At 35.0% G+C, this 19,837-nt stretch overlaps 1 protein-coding gene across 1 annotated transcript in view; it reads left to right on the forward strand.

Moving 5' to 3' along the window:
- Nucleotides 1-202: 202 nt before the first annotated feature.
- The window catches only part of LOC147396803 (callose synthase 3-like), a 45,621-nt gene continuing 25,986 nt past the window's right edge, over nt 203-19,837 (forward strand). Inside the window, exons 1-14 of the mRNA XM_086451994.1 lie at nt 203-800; nt 3,074-3,174; nt 8,125-8,249; nt 8,354-8,447; nt 8,560-8,670; nt 8,761-8,877; nt 9,804-9,896; nt 9,992-10,083; nt 10,186-10,312; nt 11,120-11,257; nt 11,373-11,449; nt 11,533-11,626; nt 12,216-12,338; nt 12,436-12,553. Coding sequence (XP_086308120.1) covers nt 611-800; nt 3,074-3,174; nt 8,125-8,249; nt 8,354-8,447; nt 8,560-8,670; nt 8,761-8,877; nt 9,804-9,896; nt 9,992-10,083; nt 10,186-10,312; nt 11,120-11,257; nt 11,373-11,449; nt 11,533-11,626; nt 12,216-12,338; nt 12,436-12,553 — 1,600 coding nt within the window. The 5' untranslated portion in view covers nt 203-610. The remainder of the gene's footprint in view (nt 801-3,073; nt 3,175-8,124; nt 8,250-8,353; nt 8,448-8,559; nt 8,671-8,760; nt 8,878-9,803; nt 9,897-9,991; nt 10,084-10,185; nt 10,313-11,119; nt 11,258-11,372; nt 11,450-11,532; nt 11,627-12,215; nt 12,339-12,435; nt 12,554-19,837) is intronic.

Raw genomic sequence — 19,837 nt, forward strand, 5'->3', positions numbered from 1 at the left:
ACAAAGCTCAATGTTATGTAGTGCAGAGCAATGGACTCCTTCCATCATTATCTTAATTTCAGACTCAAACAGTAGGGGTATTTCAGTAATATTAACTTAAATCTTGCAAACTGGACAAACTTTTATCAGCAAAAAACTAGATTTTACTTCTTTATTTTTCCTGCCCACAAGTCTTCTTTTCATTGGCTTTTATTCCTTTGTACAAAAGGTTGCTTAAAGCAGACACTCTCTCTCTCTCTGTTTATACTTCGTCTTAAGGGTTTTCGTGTTCACTGGTACTCTTATCTGCAACAGATCTAAGAACTCTCTTCTTTCTAATGGCGATTTGAACTCTATTCCATCTGTAATCTGCTTCATTAGCTTTTATTCCTTTCTACTAAAGGTTGCTTAAAGCAGACACACACTCTCTCTCTCTGCTTTTACTTCGTCTTAAGGGTTTTCGTGTTCTCTGGTACTCTTATCTGCAACAGATCTAAGAACTCTCTTCTTTCTAATGGCGATTTGAACTCTATTTCATCTGTAATCTACTTCATTTCTAAGCTCAAAATGTGTGGTTAGGTTCAAACAAGGAAAAAGGCTTCTTTGGGGTGTTCTTTGTTAGGGTTTCAAGATGTCTGCTAGTAGAAGAGGTACTGATCCGCCGCCTCAGAGGCGGATCATGCGGACTCAAACTGCTGGAAATCTCGGAGAATCTTCGATCTTCGATAGTGAGGTTGTACCATCTTCGCTTGTTGAGATTGCTCCGATCCTTCGTGTTGCCAATGAAGTCGAATCCAGCAACCCTAGAGTTGCTTATCTCTGTAAGTTATTCTCTCTAGTTCGCTTTAATTAAGCGAGCTTCCAACCCATTTACACACTAACTTTTACTAAGAGCACCCCATGATGTGGGGTGTTCTTAGAAAAAAGTTGGTATGGCAATATAATCTCACTAAATTACACACTAAGACTATTAAAAAGTACGACTATATATGAAGTTAAAATCAAACACTCAGATTGTTCGATGCAAGACTTTATTAAGTTATATAATAGCAAAGATTATCTTATAATTTCATGTTTGGAATTAAGAGTGTAAATATACAAAACCCACAGATCAGATTGAATATTTGTCAAATTGGTCCAACCATGGTCAGACCCTCTATGCAATTCGGTTGGACCAATGCATGTTTATTAAAATCTCAAAAATAGGAAAAATTCCTTTATTTATATTCATAGAAGGATAATACAAAAAGCACCAATGATTCATAGACTCGACACCTGTTTGCTATAAGGGTATTTTGGTAATCGGCAAGGAAAGACGCATATTGGTAAATTACCGAAACACCATTTCTAGGACAAGTGTCCATCATGAAGTGTTAGGGCAATGCTTTTAGAAAATGATAAATTGGGCATTAAAGCGAAGTTATAAGCCATAAAAAGAATAAACAGCCATAAGAAGTGTGGAAATGAAAATTAATAACATTCCACATTTCCACTACTAGTAAATGCAATTTGGGAGTTCGCGAGTAGAAAACTAGTATGTATGGAAATGAGAATGCTAATTTCACACTAACTACATGTTTCTTAATGTGTAAAAGACTTGCATAATAAACAGATTATCAAGTATTATATTCGTGCATTATTATATTTTTATTGTATGAATGAACACTAATATATTCAACTAATTATAACATGAAATGATTATATTCACGTGCTTATATGAATGTATTAATAATATGCTTAGAACTTTTCAAAATGAGATGATATAGATACCTAACTAATTCTAACACACTTGACTCTTATACTAATAATTGAATATTATGTGTACTCCAATGTATAAATAATTTATAAGTTTTGTTATTTTTATGAAATTTATCAATATTTTTAGAATATTTTTTCAGGAAATAATATTTCAGCTGAAGTTTATCCCCGATCAAAATATTTCCACTGAAATCCTGCCAATTTATACATAAAATTTGGTTGTTTTGGTCATAATTCTCAGTTCATGAAACATTTCACAAAATGGATAAGGGTTTTGACCAAAATATATATAAAAGGTATCTGTTGGTTAAATTTTGTGTTGGGTCTTTTGGAAATAGAAATATTTTGGTATATATATTGGACTTTGTCGAAGTTTAATACTATGCTATTAACTAACATGTGGGCATGTAAACATAAAAATAAAAATTGAGAGTTTATATTAAACAATTTGATTTCGTCGCGCATGAATAAACACTGCGGTTTACTCTAACCTTGCAACACTTCCAACCTTTACCTCTTTCCAAAAGTTTAAACCACATTTGGTCTAAAGTTTTGTATAGTAATAGTGTTATTGATGAATTTAGATGATAGGATATCTTATGGTATCTATTCTATACCCATAATAGTGAATATACATAATATATTGTTATATCTCTGTAAGTAAATCCTCAATTGTAAAGGATAGGGTTTGCAGCCTGTGATAAATGCTAATCAATCTCTTGCAATATGGAAAGAAAAAAAATGGAAGTGTCACACTAGCGTTTATGCAGTGCAGGAATCCGACACATGTCAATATAAGTTATAACCTATTACACGAACAGTTTCCTACCAAGAAAAATATGACGATTACTAACATTGGGGGTAACGTAAACATGGAACAAATTGAGATTTTACTATAAAACGGGTCTATATGTTTTTTTTATTTATGGGTTAAACAGTTATATTTCTTTATGCATGTATAAACAGCTAGGTGCAACTAGGTGTATTCTAGGTTTCAGATTTTTTTTTGATGCAATGTTTTGATCAAGAGAAAAATCGAAATAGTATCAACCTAAACATTCCGAAATGGTCAATTCTTCGTTCCTCTCTCAGCCAAAAAGAATTGTGCTGGCATGAAATTATGTCTGCAAGACTTCCAACCTTACACGTCTTGCCAAAAGTTTTAACTATGGTTGAGATGAAGTTTTAAATAATAAAAATGATATGGGCCGATTATGATGGGTTTTTATTTTATGTATAGTATACCTATAAAAATAATATACATAATTTATTGTTATATATATTTTTGTGATAGATTATTTATTGTTATGCTTATGAATGCTGGTGTTGGAAATAGGTCGGTTCTACGCATTTGAGAAAGCTCACAGGTTAGACCCTACATCTAGTGGACGAGGTGTTCGTCAATTTAAGACTGCACTTTTGCAACGTCTAGAAAGGGTAAACATTATGTTTCCTTCTATGTATTACTAGATATGACTGCATCTAATTTTCATCATTTAGATGTTTGCTTGCATATCATGTAATGTTATTGAGTTACTTTTAATGTTTTGCCAAACAATATCTTTATACGGTTTCATCTTTAGTTGATTTAATGGAAAAAAGGGGGATCATTTTTGTCATTTTCTATCACTACATAAATTAAAGAAATTCATTGTATTCTTTTATTTATTTCATGTCAGTGTGATTGCCTCCATTGTACGTGGTAACTACTAAATGGTCTTCTTGATTGGTTATTGTTGGGGTTCTTATTTTTATGTTCATATGTAGTGTCTTGGGCCTAGAACTTATGTTTATGCTCTATTAATGTGATATATACAGCCATAGAGGAGGCCAAACCTAAGTTCTCTCTCTCTCTCTCTCTCTCATCTATGCTCTTCTCTTCTCTAACCTTTGAACTATATTCTTCACATAGTATCGGAGCACATCTAATCCTAGTTCTAATTTATATATATATATCGATAAGCAAGGGCTATTGGAGGCTAGAGCCTTAAAAAAAAATTCAAGTTAAATCCTCTTACAAAATTAAAGATAACTCAAGGGGATGTTAACTAAGTCTACAAGAATGGACAAGTTTTGATTTGAGACCCCTTTCTTGGACAACCAGTCTGCAGTTCTATTCAATTCTCTCCAAGCAAATAAAAATCTGTATTAGGGTCATAACGATGGTGTAATTGGTGATCCTAGTCAATACCGCGTGGTACCGTAATAGTGTATGTTGTCGCAACATAATGGACATATTGGAGGGGATACGATGTGGCCAATACAGGTGGCAATTAAGCAACATTTGCCCAACAACGTAACAAACCGAAAGGCCAATCGCATGAGGGCTGTTTGAGGAAGCTTCCTGACCGTTAAGAGGGAGCATGCGAGGACAACTGTATGTACGGTCATGCAGAGACAGTTAAGGGGTAGACTTATGAAAAGGCGACATGTGGAGATAATCGAGATGATTCAAATGAGAGCGAGTGGGACCAATGCTGCAATGCCAGTTGTACTTTTAGACAGATGGTGTTGGTGTGGAGGCGAAGGCTGGATCTTTGGATTCCCAGTTGGCTTCTTTGGATTGATGGAGATTATTATAAAAGGGGAAAGGAAGGATGTGACAAGGGAATAAACCTTATCCCACTAACAGTCACCAACAAAATCTAATGCTCATGAATCTTCGAAAATTTTCTTTAATGGATATTAAGAGGAGAAGGTGCTTCCACAATGTCTCAATCTTACTATTAAGACAATGGATAACATATCGAGAAGCTTAACTCACCTCCAGTCTAGAGGAACCCTTATGATAAGAGGCAATTTTAATACCTCTAACATCGCCTGCAATTCAATTGATGGGATATCAGTGAAAGAGGAACTATTGCTACCTACAAACTGAAATCTCCCTTGATAATCATTTTCTATAAACCTGAGGCCCCCACCTTCATTCAATAAGGATCTATCAGTGTTCAGTTTGATATAATTTTCTTTTGGACACTCCCATTTGTCAACCTGTTGGTCAAATATCTTTAAAATTGGATGACGGCCCCAATGTTGAAAAATGATCTCTCAAAATCATTATTTACTTGATCCCCTCACACCTAGCCTATATGTCGGCTTGAATAATCTGAAGAATGCTAGTGATGGGGTAGAACAATAGGGTTAGGGAAGGAGCACTCCTTGCATGAGGTTCTTATATTCATAATTGGGTTAATCTTTTATTGTAGAAAATCATCCAATCTTTTCGAGTTTATATATATATGAGACCTTCTCGGTGATGCTTGATAGGGTTGCAACTCGAGCGGGTTGAGACAGGTTGGGGATCAAATCGTGTCCAAGCCACACTTGACAAACACCTACCCGTGCCCAACCCAACTGATTGGTATTTAGAAACATGCTTTTCTAGTATCTAATAAATGTGAAGGTAATAGGATTTTCGGTTAATAACCAAAGAATTACCAAAATGGACGTACAAACATCATCACTTTTATATTTTCCGAAAATATTGCTAAAATGTAAATTTTAAGAAGTAATAAATGATGTTTATTATTTTCCACAGAACCATAATTAAAATGAGAAGGAATATAGTATGAAAAGTTACATCAAAGAAATTAGAAAATGCTAAAATCATCATTTTTTCCGAGTGCAATATTGATGATATGGGTTTCTGCACAACGTTTGTAAAATGAACATAACTTTCTACTCCAATGTCGAAATTGAGTAAATTCGGATTTGTTTGAAACATAACGAAAAAATCTACAAATTTGATAAAGAAACTAAGATCAGAAAATGCAACCAAATAAGTGATAATTGAGTCGTGGCATGGCTGGATTGGATTTGAATAAATAAGGCTTGTGTAACTCAAGTTAAAGCTTTGGACTATTGTATTAATATTGTAAAAGGCCTTTGAGTCCTTATAACTCATGTAACCGCAAGCCCAAGTTCATTATTAAGTTCAATGTTAAGTTAAAATCAAAGAGATTATTGACCAAGATTTGCCTAATTCTTAGGAGACCATTTATTAATACTTATCGAAATTCTCTCATCATCATTCCATTTATCTTACCACCTCAACTCACTTGCCCTTAATGTTCACCTTACACCCTGTTCTCACCCCGTTGTCCCTCACCATTTCACCTCTTTAAATCCTATAAATAACCCCAAGTCTAAGTCAAAAGATGACACTTCAGCACCTCAATTTTGCCAAACTTTATTTTTCCTCTTCTTTAAGTTTCATTTTTAGTTTTAACTTCAAGTATGTTGTAAGAACAAATAAGGTTATCATGGAGTTGTAATAAAAGTATGAAGATCAGTTAAAGATGTTAAAGTGTCATATTTAGGCTTAGACTTGGGGGTTATTTATAGGATTTGAAGAGGTTGAAATGGTGGGGACAATGGGTGAGAATGAGGTGCGAGATGGCGAACATTGAGGGCAAGTGAAATGAAACTTAAAGAAGGAAGGGAAAGATGGTTTGATTAAGGTGTCATCTTTTGGCCTAGACTTGGGGATTATTTATAGGATTTGAAGAGGTGAAATGGTGAGCAATAAGGAGGTGTGAGTTGAGGTGGCAAGGTAAATGGAATGGTGATAGGAGAATTTAGGTAAGTCTTGATAAATAGCTTCTTGAGAATTAGGTAAGTCTTGGTCAGTAGTCTCTTTGATTTTGACTTAATATTGTGCTTAATAATGGACTTAGGTTTGAGGTTACATGATTTATAAAGACCCAAAGGTTTATAACATTAATACAATAACCCAAGGCTTTAATTTGGGTTACACAAACCGTGTTTACTTGATTCAATCAACCTATGTCACGACTTAATCATCTCATATTTGGTCACATTGTTTTATCTCAATTTTTGCATCAAACTTGTATATTTTTTTCGTTATGTTTCGAACGAATCCGAGTTTGCTCAATTTTGACATCGGAGTAGAAAGTTATACTCATTTTACGAACGTTGCACAGAAGCTCATATTATCAATATTGCTCTCCAGAAAAGTGATGTTTTTTACATTTTTTGATTTATTTGACCTAACTTTTCATACCATTCATTCTCGTTCCAATTACGGTTCTGTGGAAAATAACAAACATTATTTATTACTTCTTAAAATTTATATTTTAACAATGTTTTCGGGAAAAATAAATGTGATGATGTTTGTACGTCCATTTTGGTAATTCTCAGGTTATTAACCGGAAATCCTATCACTTTCACATTCATTAGGTGACAGAAAAGCATGTTTTTGGGTACCGATCACCAACCTCAGGCATAAAATGCAAAACCCAAGCCCAACCCTATTTGGGTTGGTTTGGTCGGGTTGGCTCATTCCTCATTAATTCTAGATAATTTAGTAATAATAATGACTTATAAAAAGATTAGTGTTATGTATAAAGATATAAAACTCATAATTATTTTTCCTAAAGAAGATGATGATGATTAACTAAAGTATGGTATGTGAATTATGACTGAGAAAGAAACAACGATATTTAAATTGTTACTATATTAAGTTCAGGTTTGGGCAATCCAATGTCTATGCCCGAACCCAACCCGATTTAATTTTGTCAAATTTTTTTTGCTCGAATCTACCTAATTGTGCCCAAACCCAACCCAAGGTCGGGTTGAACCCATCAAGTTCGGATTTCGACCGCCCGAGTTGCAGCCCTAATACTTAAGTGTTTTGTATGCTGCTAGGTTTTTTAGTAGTTTTTTCTTTTTGCTGCTTTGTTGGGTGGCCTTGGCCGCATTCCTCTTTTCTATTAATAAATTTTCTCTCTTAAAAAAGAAAATGCCCGAGGATCCCTATGAGAGAACTGTGACATATATGGCCTTAGCTGAAGAAAACTGCTTGATGCACAATCCCTACGCTATGGGTTATATAATTATAAACTGCAACTTACGAGACAATCATCTGATTCATCTGAATTTAACTATGGTTTGTGCCTCAGTCATTGAGCATTATGAATGCTGGAAGGTGTGTAAAGCACTTTCCTAGAAGTAATGAACAAATCAAATGCTGTGCACCAGCAGATGAACGTGTTACCTTTTGGTGGTCAACATTTGTACCGTGATGCATAGATTTTAGACTACAGATTGATGCTTTATGTTCAAGTGAGCACAACACCATAACCTTTTGTCACTGAGGAAATTATTATTCCTTAGTTGGTTGAGGTTAAGTAGCAGCTATCCCGTTGCATCACACGTTAGTAAAAGTTGTTGTGGCAATAGAAGCTCTCTAATTACTACTACATTCTAATATTTGTTGATTAAAATTATTTCTTTGCCTGCTTCATGTCAATTACTTGTTTGATTGAATGATTAACTTCTGTTGCATGTAGGTAGATTAAGTGATGTAATTGCCTTTTCAAGACACATGAATGTGACTTCACTAAATTCTCCTTTACTGATTCTCAGGAGAATGATCCAACCTTAATGGGAAGAGTAAAAAAGAGTGACGCACGTGAAATGCAGGGTTTCTATCAAAATTACTACAAAAAATACATCCAAGCATTGCAGAATGCTGCCGATAAAGCAGATCGGTGAGATTTCCTGAGAAAAATTAGTGTAAATTTTGTTGCTTGAAATTTTTTTGTCTCCAGTATGCAATGTTGGATGTGATAGCTATTTCTGTCTGTCCATTCAGCGCGCAACTTACAAAAGCCTATCAAACTGCCAATGTCCTTTTTGAGGTTTTAAAGGCTGTCAACCTGACACAGGCTATTGAAGTTGATCATGAGGTGAAGCAACAATTTCTTGTTTGTGATTTTAAATTGTTAAAATTTTTGGACTGAATGAGTTTGTCTTTTTTATTTTTTATTTTTATAAAATGATGATTGCCCTATTATGCAGATTTTGGAAACTCATAACAAAGTTGCAGAAAAGACTGAGATATATGTTCCATACAATATTCTTCCTCTTGATCCTGATAGTTCAAATCAAGCTATTATGCAGTATCCTGAGGTCTATGTCCCAACTGTTTCATTTGTCTTACATCTGCTTTAGTTTTGTTTGTCTCCTCATGTTTCTTGGTTATTTATTTCACATTTCCAGATCCAGGCTGGTGTACTTGCACTTCGTAACACCAGGGGCCTTCCGTGGCCCACAGGGTACAAGAAGAAAGTAGACGAAGACATTCTTGACTGGCTTCAGACTATGTTTGGATTCCAGGTGAATAACTAGTGTTTACTGTCACCCCTCCCACCCCCCAAAACAAAAAATAAAAATAAATAAATTAATAATAATAATAATAATATAAATCTAACACTAATCCCCATGATTTTGTGTAAGTTTTCGAGGCATGAGATACACATTCCGATTTATAAAAGAATGATATTATATAAATGACCTGAAAATTGATTTGGTTATATCATTTACGCTCCTCTTTCTCCATCAATCCACCTGGTTCTTACTAGATCGCGTTCCTTGAAACATGATAAAAGTTCAATCAATGTCAAAATAGATCTGGCTTAAAAATTTTTAGGTTCCAAATTTAGGTCATAAGATTTAAAGGGGAAAAAAAACAATTTCCCTTAAAGAGTAGAGAAAAATATGAAATAATGTGATCACCTTCATCATTGTCATCATCATCTACACCTTATACCAAATATTGGATTGGCAAACATAATATTTTTCTCCATTCTGCTATAAGTTGAGAAATATCTTCAATCAAGGCACGCCCTTCATATATTTTTCTTACTACTTTGATACCATTTTTCTCTCTTCCCTCCTTTTTAGATCCGAAAACTTACACCAAAGTGCTCCTTTGTACTAAAGTTGTCATCTGTTTTCTTGTACATTCCAAACTATCTCTAACAACATTATTTTATTTTATTTCGTATTGGGGATTATTCCTAAATTCCCTTGAATGTAATTTAATGAAATACCTAGGAAAGTTGGAATTGTAGTTTCTTTTTTTGGAGCCTTTATATACCTGCTCCAAAAGTCATAGGATCATGTTGTTTTGGACAGTCAGTTGAAATTATTTGAGTTAGATTTCATTTCAATTGATAAGGTTCTAATAGAAATCCGTGGGTCCTCTGTTTTTTTATATTGTATTGATGCTCATATATAGTTTTTCCTTTATTAATGTGCAGAAGGATAATGTTGCTAATCAAAGGGAACACTTGATTTTGCTTCTTGCAAATGTCCACATACGTCAATTTCCAAAGCCCGACCAACAGCCCAAGGTTTTCTTCTTTTAACAATATATATTCTTTCTTATCTTTTCTTCATCTGGTAACACAATTTTCCTCTACAACACTCATTTAATTTTCCGTTTTAGCTGGATGAGCGAGCACTTACTGAAGTCATGAAGAAATTGTTTAAGAATTACAAGAAATGGTGCAAATACTTGGATCGCAAGAGTAGTCTTTGGTAAGACAGCCCTGAACAAAATTTTCCATTGGTATGGATATACTTGTTTATACTGTGGTCTTGCCTTTAGCATCTTGTTTTACTCTACCTTTGGTACTGCAGGTTGCCAAACATACAGCAGGAAGTGCAGCAGCGCAAACTACTTTACATGGGTCTATATCTTCTCATTTGGGGTGAAGCTGCAAACTTAAGATTCATGCCCGAGTGCCTTTGCTATATCTATCATCATGTACGTCTAAATACCCTGTTTCCCTTGAAAATCCTCATTTGCCCCAATCTTTCTGCTTATGGTACTGAAAATTCTTCCTTTTAAAAAATTTGTGATCCACAGATTTTTGCTAAGCAAATTTGTGGTCCACCTTGTTGTAAGGAGTTAATACCAAGGACACTGTTACCCTTGTACTCCTGGTGGTTTATTTATGAATTTCTTATAGGAAGCTATAGGTATTTTAGGTGTGGTATAGGTGCAACATTGAGACAGTTGAGGAGAATTGGAGGTGTTGAATGCGACCAATATTGGGATTCAATAGATTATTATTTGATTTTTTTCCCCAGTGACATATCTCCTCTCTAGTTTTCCAATTATTTGGCATTATTTGGAATTGTATCAAGTTCTAATACTTGGGTAAAATTGTGCTTAATTTGACAGTTTTCGAAATCCTAAAGAAGACAATGGACATAGATCAAGTGAGATACTCTTACACTGGAAGAATAGCATCGACCGACACTAATTGGCCTTAGTTGCTCTCTTAGGCTGATAGCATTGGCCTTTATTTGTGCTTTAGTTACAGTTGAAAGTTTTGTTAGTGAGATCTAGCTACTTTAATGTCATTTATTCCCATCCCTTGTATTCTAACAATTCTAACAAATATCCATCAAAATTTATATAGTTTCATGAAATTAGACATTTTTTATGCATTTATCTTTCATCACCTATAGTATATCATTCCTTGTGATGAGACTTCTAGTGTATTGGACCTTTTATGCTTTGTAATCCTCATGTTTATTGAATTTTGTTTTAATTCAACATGTGTAGATGGCGTTTGAGCTCTATGGTATGCTAGCTGGGAATGTAAGTCCAATGACTGGTGAAAATGTGAAGCCAGCCTATGGAGGAGAGGATGAGGCTTTCTTAAAAAAAGTTGTTACTCCAATTTATAACACAATAGCCAAGGTGTAGCATATTTTTCTCTTATTATATCACTTTTGTTACCCTGCGATTTTATATTTCTTTACTATAATTTTTCCATTCTCATTCTTATGTGAACTTCATTCTGCTTCCTTCACAGGAAGCTGAAAGGAGTGAAAGAGGAAAATCCAAGCATTCCCAATGGAGAAACTATGATGATTTAAACGAATATTTTTGGTATTGTTGTCTTCTTTGTTTTGTCTTCGTTGACTATATTCCATTTATTGATTGTAAACCAATTTAGTTGTGTAAAAGTGTAGGTCGGTTGATTGTTTTCGGCTAGGATGGCCAATGCGGGCTGATGCAGATTTCTTTAGCGATCCTCCCGAACAGTTTCGAAATGACAAAAATGGGGTGAGATGCGATTTAGGCCATTTTCCTTGTATTGATCGATGATCATCTTACATTCGTACTATCAAAAATCTTTCTTCGTTATGATAATTAATATCTTCTGTATCATACATTCCATCATTATCATCACCATTAAAGCCTTATCTCATAGTTGTTCATTCGGCCAAACAATTAGACTGTTAGACTGCCATTGGGTATTTATTTTCCTCTTACACACATGTGCTACTTATTTTTATCATTACGTCAAGTTTCAATGTGTATTCCACAATATTTCTAGTATTTCCATGAAAACTGCAGTATTTCCACACTACTTGAAGTATTCTATCTTCAGGTTACGTATCTTGAATTGAAATGCAAGATCTTACTTCGAATGAGTGCTTTTAGGGAAAAGTGAAATGTTCCGATTGGTCCATTCCTTGAAATGATGATTATTTTATTTATAAAGCAGGTGTAGCTTGCAATACCATTTTGCAAATTACTCAAACATTGTTTTTGCTAGAGATAGTAAAGCTGGTTTATTTTCAAGTTGTTGGAATAAAAGACAAAAGGTTGATTTATGGCATTTTCTAACTGGTGATTTCATGATATTTAGGAGAGCAAACCAATTTCAAAGCACCAATGGGTGGGCAAGATCAACTTCGTTGAGATACGCTCATTCTGGCATGTTTTTAGAAGCTTTGATAGAATGTGGAGCTTTTTCATCTTATGTTTACAGGTCATTCCTTATGCTATCTTCAGCTTTATTTCTATGTACCTCTTGTTTTGTCTAAAATCTTGAGTTTCAATATTGACTGTAATTTCTCCGTATTTAGGCAATGATTATAATTGCTTGGAATGGATCGGGGCAACCTAGCGGCATCTTTGAGGGTGATGTTTTCAAGAAAGTGTTAAGTATATTCATAACTGCAGCGATATTGAAGCTTGGACAAGGTTAGACTAAAGTAAATGATCTTCATGTTGCTATTGACATGTCATCACTTTGCCATATTATTTATTTATTCCATATTTTCTTTCTTTTGTTATGTGTTTCCATTGTGTTGATATAAGGAGTACTTGAATGTAATGTTATCAATTTATACCCATCATCATCAAAGCCTTGGCCAAATTTGGGTTGCAAATTAAAATACTAGCTATGCTTTATCAAGCTGAGTAGGGGGCAGTCAAGAAACAATGTGTTGTGGAATGAGTGTAGCAACTGCTCCCAAATGAGTGATATGATTCTGAGAAGACAACTAAAATGACAAATTTGTGGGTATCTAGAAATTGCTCCAGTAAAACAGAAAATATAGGGAAGTTGATTGGCATGTGTTGAGCATGCACTACACCCTAAAACAGAAAATATATGGCACGCATGAGGGACATTTTTGTGCAAGTTGAGGGCTTCAAAAAATTCAGAGGAAAACTGAAATTGAGGTGGATGGATGTAGCAAGGAAGGAAAATATATTGGAGGCATGTGGCACGCTTGAAGAAATAGCTCAAGATTGAGTTGAACTGCGAAATATAATTCAAATTATCAAACCAAACATTTGGGCATAGATGATTATGACTCATTTGTGTTTATGTGTTCAAATTTTTTTATTTATTTGATGTTAACTGCAATTATTCCACTTTAAGAGAATGATTATAATTGCTTGGAATGTATGGGGTCCAGGGGCTAAAAGCCTAGTAAGTTGTACTCCTAAGTATATCTGATTTAAACAGCTTAGTTTTAGGAAACAATTGTGAAGCCCTTAGTTGTAATCAATTAAAACATAAATATGAAAATTATTTTCCAAGGAGAAAGCTCTAATTCACTGCATTTAATTTCACAAAAATTGCTTCTAGTGGGCAATCTCCTTTTATCTTCTACATTATGTTTCAATGAGGGTGATCTTTGCTTGTCCATCTTGGGTAAGGCTTTAGACATGATTGAATGGAGGAACATTAGAACAAAATTCGTTCAGCTGAACCCAAATTTTTGGATTAGGTTTTGATAATAATGTTAAGTTCATTATTGGTGTACAGTATACAAATAATAAAAATAATAATCCACATATAAGACGATCATCTCCATCTTGGGTTTCATATTCTTTTGGTGCAAAGTTTATAAAGAATTTAGAGGGGTATTTCTATAGGATATATAGGGTATATGGGATCTCTCTATATGATTTGAGTTGGTTGGGTAAAATTGATATATTGTATTGTCATATTTTAAGTTCTGTTCCATTGAGTTGGTCATCTCGACCCTCTTCTTTTAATGAAATTTTAATTTATCCAATAATAATAATAATAATTGTTAGAGTCTTATTTAATGTTGTGTGGGCCCAATACTTAAGCCTACATGACCAATCACATGTTTTAATAATAAAAGAGAGGCCCAACCCAATTGGGAGAGACTGACTCATTTTCTTCTCTATTTTCCTCCTGTCCTTAACCATAATCTTCTAACATGGTATCAGAGCATTTCTACCATTAGATCTGCTTGATTTCTCTTATTTTTTTAATCATTTTTTTACTCTTCGATCTGATACTTCCAAATCCTAATGCCCTGGTTCCAAAAAAGGATTAGGAAAAAAAAAAAAAAATCAACGCCTTCAACTTCTCGATCAATACTTTGAAATTTTGTTCGGATCTCAATGTTTTTTCAGGTGTTTTTGAGTTTTGCCATTTTATTCCGATCGTTGTTCGTTGGCCACTTAACCTTATCCGCATATCATAGAATATCCCAAGGGATACTCTATTTTTTTGAAATTATTTTTTATATCTGTGCGGATTTTTAGTTTACTTCTCCTTGGATGGCAAAGTTGGGGATTTTTAATGGTATTGGTAGAGGAAGTCATGGTGGTCGTGGAGATGGCCATGTTGGTGATTTGAAGTGTACCTATTGTTGCTACACTGGCCACATTGAGCAATTTTGTTGGGATAAATGGGGTAAATCTGATCGGGTTAATCAGGCGCAAAAGGAATTTCTTCAAAGTTTCTCTAATTCCACTTCTCAAACTACATCTAAAGTTGCATTTTCTGATCTTATCACACAGTTGGGAGAGATTCTTCAGAAGTTGATTACCTTGATTGCAAGACCTAATCCACTCACAACTACTTCAGGTAAGCCCACATTTATGGCTACTAAGTCTCTCTCATCTTGTGTCATTTATTCAAGAGGTAATACCCACATGTCTGGTATATCTCATCTCTTTTCTAATTTTCATTCTCTTAATTCTCACATTGTACTAGTCGATGGGTCTACTGGTAATGTAGTTGGGAAATGTGATGTTTTACCAAACTCTTCTCTTCTCTTATCTTTTACTATTTTGGTCATTGATTTTCCTTTTAATATACTTTCTGTTAATCAGCTTACAAACTTATTGTAGTGCTCTGTAACCTTCTTTCCTTTTTATTGTGTCTTTTAGGATCTCAAGACAAGGAAGATGATTGGTTTGGGGCATTAGAAAGATAGATTATACTATTTAATTAGTGATGCGTCTGCTTCTGCTTTGAGTGCTTCAGTTTCGCCCTTTAGTGGTACCATCGATTGGATCATGTGTCTTTGTTTAATTTACACCGTGTTATTCCTAAGTTGAGTCCAGTGTCAGTTTTAGAATGTTAAGCCTGTTAATTCGTTAAGCATCACCATAGTTCTTTTCCTAGTCATACAGAGAGTCGTTAATCTAGTCTTTTTTAACTAATTCATACGGATATTTATGGTCTGGCAAAAATAAAAAGTTTATCCAGTTTTCATTACTTTGTGGTGTTTTGGATGATTATTCTTGTATGACATGACTCTTATTGAAAGATCGCACTGATTTACTTTGAGTATTACTTACTTTTTATTTAACAAACTTCAATCCAATTTGGCAAACTTGTGAAAATTATCTGTTATGATAATGCCTTTGAATAAATACAATCTTCTATTCAGTCTTTTTGTTCAGTTAATGTCATTATTCATTAGACCAGTTGTGTTAATACTTCTCAACAGAATGGTGTTGCTGAGCGAAAACATTGTCATTTACTTGATGTTGCTCACACCATTATGTTTTAAATGTATGTACCTAAGTCTTATTAGAGTGAGTTGTCCTCACTAATTGTTATCTTATTAATCTTGTCATCATCAATTTTAAATGGTCAATCACCATTTTCTCTAGTTTATCCTCAAGTTCATCCTTTTGTTGTTATTCCTAGAGTCTTTGGATGTGTTTACTTTGTTCACTCATTTGAACCTGGGTTGGATAAACCTTACTCAAGATCCATCAAATGTCTTTTTGGGTTACTCTCGTACACGAAAAGGGTATAGGTGTTATTGTCTTGTCACTCAACGTTACTATGTAAGTGTTGATGTGACATTTTCTTAGTCTACACCTTATTTTTCTTTTGTTGGTGCCTCATTTGACTTGGATTTTGTGTCTTTTCGTCAGGGGGAGTTGTTTCTTACAGTTTACTCATCTCATATGCTTCCAATTCTTATTGCAAGCGACCCTTCCAATGTGCCTTTTTGAGTATATCAACGCACTCGTTTTCGAGCACCTTCATCTTCTCTACTAGCCTCTGATCCTTCATCAGTTTCACTTGAGGTTCCTCCACATCCACCAGCATTTACTTATACTTCTAGTGATCTTTCTATTGCTTTAAGGAAGCGTACTAGAACTTGCGCTAAGTACCCAATGGCTGATTTTGTGTCTTTTCATCGAATGTCACATTCATTTTGTCAATTTGCTCTTTCCTTGTCTTCTATTTCTATTCCTACTTCCTATATTCAAGCATTATCCTCCTCTGGATGGAAACTAGCTGTGGATAAGGAGATTGCAGTTCTTCATCATAATCATATTTGAGACCTATCTCCGCTTCCACCTAGGAAGCAGGTTGTGGGGTGTAGATGGGTGTATTCAGTTAAGTATCTTCCTAATAGATCTATTGAGAGGTTGAAGGCTCGCCTTGTAGCCAAGGGTTACCGACAAACTTATGGGGTATAATCTTATGGGGTTGATTATACTGTGACTTTTTCTCCAGTGGCTTGCTTAAACTCTATTAGAGTTCTTATTTCTGTTGCAGTGTGTTATACTTGGCCCTGTATCAGTTGGATATTAAAAATGTCTTTCTACATGGAGACTTGCAGGAGGAGGTATATATGAAGCAACCACCTGGATGTGTTGACTCTGGTAAGATTGGATTAGTGTGTCGCCTACGGAAGGTAATCCATAGGTTGAACAATCGCCTAGAGCTTGGTTTGATAAATTTAGCTTAGTTATTGCTTGTTGCTTTTGCTAGGTCTACTTCTGATCATTCAGTTTTTATGAGGCACTCGTCTGGTGGAATTATTATGTTGATAGTTTATGTGGATGATGTTATCATCATTGGAAGTGATCCTAATGGTATCTCAGATTTGAAGACTCATCTAGTCAAACAGTTTCACACGAAAGACTTGGGTCGTCTTTGCTACTTCTTGGGTATTGAAGTAACTCGCTCCAAAGAAGGTTTTTAGTTTGTCTTAGAGGAAGTATGTTCTAGATTTGTTATTTGATATTGGTACTTTGGGTTCTAAACCAGTCGATATTCCTATGGATCTTACTACCAAGCTTGATGCTGAATGGGGATTTATCATGATGCAGGGCGTTACCGTAGGTTAAGTGGCAAATTAATCTACCTAACTGTCATTTGCCCATATATTACCTTTAATGTAGGAGTAGTTAGTCAATTTATGCATGCTTCATGACAGACTCATTGTGATGTGTTTGGGATACCGAGGTCTCTAAAGGGGTCACCAGGCAAAGGATTATTATACAAATTATATCCATTACTGGCTTTTTAGATGTTGATTGGTTGGGAGTAGGATTGATTGTAGATCTACTTCTAGGTATTGTTCTTTCGTGGGAGGTTATTTGGGGACTTGGCGGAGTAAAAAAGCAAGTTGTAGTTCGTTATGGTGCTGAAGCAAAATACAGGACGATGACACATACTGCATGTGAGATGCTTCGAGTTCAGAGTCTAAAGGAGATGGGGATTGAAGTTCCTACTCCTATGTCTATGTATTGTGGTAACCAAGTTGTTAGCTTTATAATTAGTAATCCAGTATTCCACGAGAGAACTAAGCACATGGAGGTTGATAGCCACTTTGTTTGTGATATGGTGATGGCTAAGAAGATATCTACTCCCTAGATCAAGTCAGAAAATCAATTAGGAAATGTTCTCACAAAATCATTATCTAGGAATTTCTTTATTACTTTTTGTACTAACCTGTGCATGTTAGATTTGTATGCTCTAGCTTGAGGGGAGTGTTAAAGTTCTTATTTAATGTCGTGTGGGCCCAATACTTAAGTTTACACGATCAACCACATTTTTAATATAAAAGAGAGGCCAAACCCTATTGGGAGATACCGACTCATTCTTTCCTTAATCCTAATCTTCTAATATAATCAAGAAGAATTTTAGAAAAGTAATTCTAAAATCTCATTAATGAGAACTTGATATATATATATATATATAGATAACTTAAAATAGACATAAATGCCCTTGCATATATTTAAAATAGGCTAATTACATTATTTTCAATACTCCCCCTCAAGCTGGAGCAAATATATCAACTAAACCCAACTTGACAAGATGAGAGTTAGTAACAGAAGAACCAACAGACTTTGTAAGTATATCAACAAGTTGTTTTGAAGAAGGTACGAAGACTATCTATAAAGGACCAGAGTGAATTTTCTTCCTAAGAAAGTGAATATCAACCTCAATATGCGTGGTTCTCTCATGAAGGACTGAATTAGAAGCAAGTATGATGATAGATTTGTTATCCCAAAATAAAATAAATAGGCCAAAGACAGAAAATCGAGCTCCATCAACAAAGATCTAATCTAAATAAGCTCGCAAGTGCCAAGGGCCATAGCACGATACTCAGCTTCAGCAGAAGAGCAGAAAATCACATCTGTTTCTTACTTTTCCATGAAATCAGGTTACCATGGAAAGTACAGAACCCAGAGGTAGTTCTCTTATCTATAAAAGAACTAGCATAATCCGCACCAATGACGCAGGACAAATGTGGTTGAGTAGTGGAAGATTAGAAAAATCCAAGATCAGGGCAAAACTTCAAGTATCGAAGAATATGATAAACTATATCAAGAAGAGAAGTGCGTGGGACATGCATGAACTGACTAACCACAAAGGTCAAGTCCGGTTTTGTGTTAGAAAAATTAGGCGGCCTACAAGTCTCTGATAAGAAAAATGATCAGGTAATAAATTATCAGGTTCGGCATGAAGATAATGATTCTGATCTATAGGGGAGGAAGCAAGACGACACCCAAGCATCCCAGTGTCTTAAAGGAGATCCAGTGTGTATTTGCACTGAGATAGCGAAATACTACAATGAGAGCGTGCCACTTTTATCCCCAAGAAGTATTTGAGGGAACCTAAGTCCTTAACCTCAAACACACGATCCAATAACATTTTTACCCTTTCAATTCATTGTGTATCGTTTCCAGTTACTATAATATCATCCACATAGACCAATACAACAGTGCAACGGCCATTCACTCCTCAACAAACAAAACAAATATGATCTGAATGACATCTAAAAAACTCCATAGATAAAATGACCTCAAAGAAACGTTGAGGCTCACGAAGACTACTTCAGACCATACAGAGATTTGAGAAGACAACATACTTTCCTAGAATACTCCCCCTGAAGACAAAATCCGAGAGGGGGGGGGTCCATATAGATAACCTCAGTCACATCCCAATTCAGAAAGACATTCTCTACATCAAACTAGTGAAGAGGTCATGAATGACAAGAGGCTAAAGAGATGAGGAGACGGATTGTAGAGAGTTTAACTACAAAAGCAAATGTAGCACTAAAATCTTTTTCTGGAGTCTGCATAAATCCTTTAGCGACTAGGTAGGCCTTGTATTGATCAACAATGCCATCCGCGAGATACTTGATAATAAACACCCATTTACAACCAAAAGTCTGTTTTTCGGAGGGAAGATGTACCAATTCCCAAGTGTGACTATTTTGCAAAGCATGCATCTTAGTAGTCATGGCTTTAGTCCACTTAGGATCTCACAAAACCTCTGATACATACCGTGGAGTTTGAATGGAATCAATGGTAACAAGGTAAACTTGATAAGAAGGAGAAAGTCCTTGATAGGAAACAAACTGGACGATAGGGTGATCAATAACACACCCTCGTTTACCTTTGTAAAGTGCAAGAGGTAAGTGAGTCAAAAATGAAAGGCATAGGTGTTAA

This window comes from Akebia trifoliata, chromosome 8 (genome assembly GCF_017979445.1).
Source record: "Akebia trifoliata isolate Shusen 1 chromosome 8, ASM1797944v1, whole genome shotgun sequence".
In the NCBI taxonomy this organism is placed as follows: domain Eukaryota; kingdom Viridiplantae; phylum Streptophyta; class Magnoliopsida; order Ranunculales; family Lardizabalaceae; genus Akebia; species Akebia trifoliata.